We start from the raw sequence: 5,000 nt of genomic DNA on the forward strand, positions 1-5,000 counted from the left end.
AGACAGACAGACAGACAGACAGGTGAGAGACAGACAGTCAGAGAAACAGACAGACAGTCAGACAGACAGACAGTCAGACAGACAGACAGGTGAGAGACAGACAGACAGACAGACAGACAGGTATGTGTCTCACCTCCTCAGAGTCTCTGCTGGCTGTCTCTGTGTGTTTCTGACAGTGAGGACTTTTCTTCCAGGCTTCAGCGTCTCCACAGTCACAGAACCCCCCCCCTCCTGATGTGGTCATCTACAGACAGACAGACAGACAGACAGACAGACAGACAGACAGACAGACAGACAGACAGACAGGTTATAGTGCAGTGACTGTTGTGTGAGGACTAGAGGACTCAGAATCTACCAGCTGATGGAGCTTTACTGTCTGTAGGAAAACATGTTCTCATAGGTCTCTATGGGACAGTGGGTCGGTCCGTCCCATTGGTCCAGAGGAGGACGTGTCCTCGCCTGTCTCTCTCTCTCTCTGTCTGCTGTGATAGAGTTAATAGTTTGATACTTTCCCATTGGGTTCTATGGGTACTCACTCTGTATCGGTGCTCTTTGTGAACGCTGCCCAGGAAACACTGCATGCAGAGAACACAGGTCGGGTCGGCCGCACACTCCCTGCACACACACACACACACACACACACACACACACACACACACACACACACACACACACACACAGAGACAGACACACACACACACACACACACACACACACAGACACAGACAGAGACAGACACACACACAGACACAGACACACACACACACACACACACACAGACAGACCCAGACACACACACACACACACACACACACACAGACACACACACACACACACAGACACAGACACACAGAGACAGACACACACACACACACACACACACACACACACAGACACACAGAGACAGACACACACACAGACACAGACACACACACACACACAGACAGACCCAGACACAGACACACACACACACACAGACACACACACAAACACACACACAGACACACACACAGATGTTGGTTAATGTCTAAACAGAGTTAGAGATTTAACAATATGAACATTTCAAATCACAGTTATTGTGACCAATATTATCACGTTTATCAATATTATCACAGGTATCAATAGTAGTGTGTGTTGTTGTGTGTTACCTGCAGGAGTAGGTGGGCTCTGTGTGTGTAGTAGTAGTAGTAGCAGTGTGTATTGTTGTGTGTTACCTGCAGGAGTAGGTGGGCTCTCTGTGTGTAGTAGTGTGTAGTGTGTAGTAGTAGTAGTAGTAGTGTGTTGTTGTGTGTTACCTGCAGGAGTAGATGGGCTCTCTGTGTGTAGCAGCGTGTAGTGTGTAGTAGTAGTAGTAGTAGTGTGTTGTTGTGTGTTACCTGCAGGAGTAGGTGGGCTCTCTGTGTGTAGTAGTGTGTAGTGTGTAGTAGTAGTGTGTAGTAGTAGTAGTAGTAGTAGTGTGTTGTTGTGTGTTACCTGCAGGAGTAGGTGGGCTCTCTGTCTGTAGCAGTAGTGTGTAGTAGTAGTAGTGTTTAGTAGTAGTGTGTAGTAGTAGTAGTGTGTATTGTTGTGTGTTACCTGCAGGAGTAGGTGGGCTCTCTGTGTGTAGTGTGTAGTAGTAGTAGTGTTTAGTAGTAGTGTGTAGTAGTAGTGTGTATTGTTGTGCGTTACCTGCAGGAGTAGGTGGGCTCTCTGTGTGTAGTGTGTAATAGTAGTGTGTAGTAGTATGTAGTGTGTAGTAGTAGTAGTGTTTAGTAGTAGTGTGTAGTAGTAGTGTGTATTGTTGTGTGTTACCTGCAGGAGTAGGTGGGCTCTCTGTGTGTAGTAGTAGAGTGTGGTGTGTAGTAGTAGCAGTGTGTATTGTTGTGTGTTACCTGCAGGAGTAGGTGGGCTCTCTGTGTGTAGTAGTGTGAAGTGTGTAGTAGTAGTAATGTGTAGTGTGTAGTAGTAGTGTGTAGTAGTAGTAGTGTGTATTGTAGTGTGTTACCTGCAGGAGTAGGTGGGCTCTCTGTGTGTAGTAGTGTGTAGTAGTAGTAGTAGTAGTAGTGTGTAGTGTGTAGTAGTGTGTAGTGTGTAGTAGTGTGTATTGTTGTGTGTTACCTGCAGGAGTAGGAGGGCTCTCTGTGTGTAGTAGTGTGTAGTAGTAGTAGTAGTGTGTAGTAGTAGTAGTTGTGTGTTGTTGTGTGTTACCTGAAGGAGTAGGTGGGCTCTCTGTCTGTAGTAGTAGTGTTTAGTAGTAGTGTGTAGTAGTAGTGTGTAGTAGTTGTGTGTTACCTGCAGGAGTAGGTGGGCTCTCTGTCTGTAGTAGTGTGTAGTAGTAGTAGTGTGCATTGTTGTGTGTTACCTGTAGGAGTAGGTGGGCTCTCTGTCTGTAGTATTAGTGTGTAGTAGTAGTAGTAGTAGTAGTGTGTAGTAGTAGTAGTAGTAGTAGTAGTAGTAGTAGTGTGTATTGTTGTGTGTTACCTGCAGGAGTAGGTGGGCTCTCTGTGTGTAGTAGTGTGTAGTAGTAGTATGTAGTGTGTAGTAGTGTGTAGTAGTAGAGTGTGGTGTGTAGTAGTAGCAGTGTGTATTGTTGTGTGTTACCTGCAGGAGTAGGTGGGCTCTCTGTGTGTAGTAGTGTGTAGTAGTAGTAGTAGTAGTGTGTATTGTAGTGTGTTACCTGCAGGAGTAGGTGGGCTCTCTGTGTGTAGTAGTAGTAGTGTGTAGTAGTAGTGTGTATTGTTGTGTGTTACCTGCAGGAGTAGGTGGGCTCTCTGTGTGTTATAGTGTGTAGTAGTAGTGTGTAGTAGTAGTAGTGTGTTGTTGTGTGTTACCTGCAGGAGTAGGTGGGCTCTCTGTGTGTAGTAGTGTGTAGTGTGTAGTAGTAGTGTGTAGTAGTAGTAGTGTGTAGTAGTAGTGTGTTACCTGCAGGAGTAGGTGGGCTCTCTGTGTGTAGTAGTAGTGTGTAGTGTGTAGTAGTAGTAGTGTGTATTGTAGTGTGTTACCTGCAGGAGTAGGTGGGCTCTCTGTGTGTAGTAGTAGTAGTGTGTAGTAGTGTGTAGTAGTAGTGTGTAGTAATAATGTGCATTGTAGTGTGTTACCTGCAGGAGTAGGTGGGCTCTCTGTGTGTAGTAGTAGTGTGTAGTGTGTAGTAGTGTGTAGTAGTAGTAGTGTGTATTGTAGTGTGTTACCTGCAGGAGTAGGTGGGCTCTCTGTGTGTAGTAGTAGTGTGTAGTAGTGTGTAGTAGTAGTGTGTATTGTAGTGTGTTACCTGCAGGAGTAGGTGGGCTCTCTGTGTGTAGTAGTAGTGTGTAGTAGTAATGTGTATTGTAGTGTGTTACCTGCAGGAGTAGGTGGGCTCTCTGTGTGTAGTAGTAGTGTGTAGTGTGTAGTAGTGTGTAGTAGTAGTGTGTATTGTAGTGTGTTACCTGCAGGAGTAGGTGGGCTCTCTGTGTGTAGTAGTAGTGTGTAGTGTGTAGTAGTGTGTAGTAGTAGTGTGTAGTAGTGTGTAGTAGTAGTGTGTAGTAGTAGTGTGTATTGTAGTGTGTTACCTGCAGGAGTAGGTGGGCTCTCTGTGTGTAGTAGTAGTGTGTAGTGTGTAGTAGTGTGTAGTAGTAGTGTGTATTGTAGTGTGTTACCTGCAGGAGTAGGTGGGCTCTCTGTGTGTAGTAGTAGTGTGTAGTAGTAGTGTGTATTGTAGTGTGTTACCTGCAGGAGTAGGTGGGCTCTCCCACCTTGAACACGTGACCACACAGAGGAGACGGCTGGTTGTTCTCCTGCAGGTGAGCCAGGCCGGCGGCTGGCTCCTCCCCCAGCAGGAGCCACTCCAGAGGAGCGAGGAGGAGCAGCTGACAGGCCAGCTCCTCCCTCTGCTCCTCCCGCTGCTCCTCCCTGCTGCTGCCGCCGCTCGGACCCACGCAAAGCATTCTGGGAACATACGCCGCCAGGTGGCCGTACACCTCCTGCTGCAGGTCAGACGCCACCAGCCACCGCTGAGGAGGAGGGGGAGAGGAGAGAGAGAGGAGGAGAGGGGGAGGAGGAGGAGGAGGAGAGAGAGAGAGGAGTCAGTCAGTGTGTTTCCATTCTCAGTTTAATGGAGCAGCTAAATCAGATTTTAGCGTCTAAAGATCTTCTGTCCTGGTGTGCTCCTCCTCCTCCTCACCACCAGTCTAACTGAGGGGGTGTGTCGTGCTCCTCCTCCTTCTCCTCCTCCTCAGCTGTCTGATCCAGATCCCTCTACTGAGACCAGAATCACTGACCTGCTCCTGCTCCTAGAGCAACTCCTCCTCCAGACTGAGCTGCTCTCTGAGGTTCTGCCCTCCGATGGTTCACCTCCTCCTAGCAGGGAGATCTTTAAAGTATCCTGGAAGGGAGAATGTCCAAACTACAGAACCGTTCCTCAGGGGTTCCTCAGGGGTTCCTCAGGGGTTCCTCAGGGGTTCCTCAGGGGTTCCTCAAGGAATGTGCTAGGACCCGCCATGTCTCCTGTTATTTACCAGCTGTGTAAATCTTTTCCAACCAGGTTATCTGAGTCTTCAGCCGGACTAACACCTTTACGCTCTTCAGTTGTCCACTTATAGTCACATTAAGGCAATGATTTGTTTTTTTCAACTGTCATGTAAACGTTCTGATACAGCACAAACATGTTCTACAGCTCCTCGGTTCCCACGACAACAACAACAACAACAACAAAGGTAAACATCTGACTATGAATCTATCCGTCCTGCAGCTCTGTGGAATCAGAATCCAACACGTCAGTTAGAGCGACACTGAGGCCGTTTACACCAGGACGCTTCCTGTTAAAAACCACTAAATATTCTATGTGAAGTGCCTTTGGTTTAGACCGTGACGGCGTTTTTGGTCTTAAAAACGTTAAAATGTGCCTCCAGAGTGTAAAACTTAGATCCTCTCCTCCGTAGCGTGTCGTCTACACTGACAACACACAAAACTCTGATCTGATCGCGTCACGTACGCCTTTACCTCATCTTTACGTCTCTGTCATGATTTCTGTCTTTTCTATCATA

General features: G+C 47.3%; 1 protein-coding gene across 2 annotated transcripts in view; it reads right to left on the reverse strand.

Moving 5' to 3' along the window:
- Positions 1-5,000, reverse strand: part of ubr2 (ubiquitin protein ligase E3 component n-recognin 2) — a 37,276-nt gene that overhangs the window by 31,292 nt on the left and 984 nt on the right. For both annotated transcript variants that reach the window (XR_009396352.1, XM_059359828.1), the window contains exons 2-4: positions 3,685-3,968; positions 537-615; positions 134-244 (exon numbers count right to left, since the gene is read on the reverse strand). Coding sequence is in view for 1 of the 2 variants with exons in the window: in XM_059359828.1 (XP_059215811.1) it covers positions 134-244; positions 537-615; positions 3,685-3,968 (474 nt within the window). In the remaining variant the exon portion in view is untranslated. The remainder of the gene's footprint in view (positions 1-133; positions 245-536; positions 616-3,684; positions 3,969-5,000) is intronic.

Source organism: Centropristis striata, chromosome 20 (genome assembly GCF_030273125.1).
Source record: "Centropristis striata isolate RG_2023a ecotype Rhode Island chromosome 20, C.striata_1.0, whole genome shotgun sequence".
Lineage (NCBI taxonomy): Eukaryota > Metazoa > Chordata > Actinopteri > Perciformes > Serranidae > Centropristis > Centropristis striata.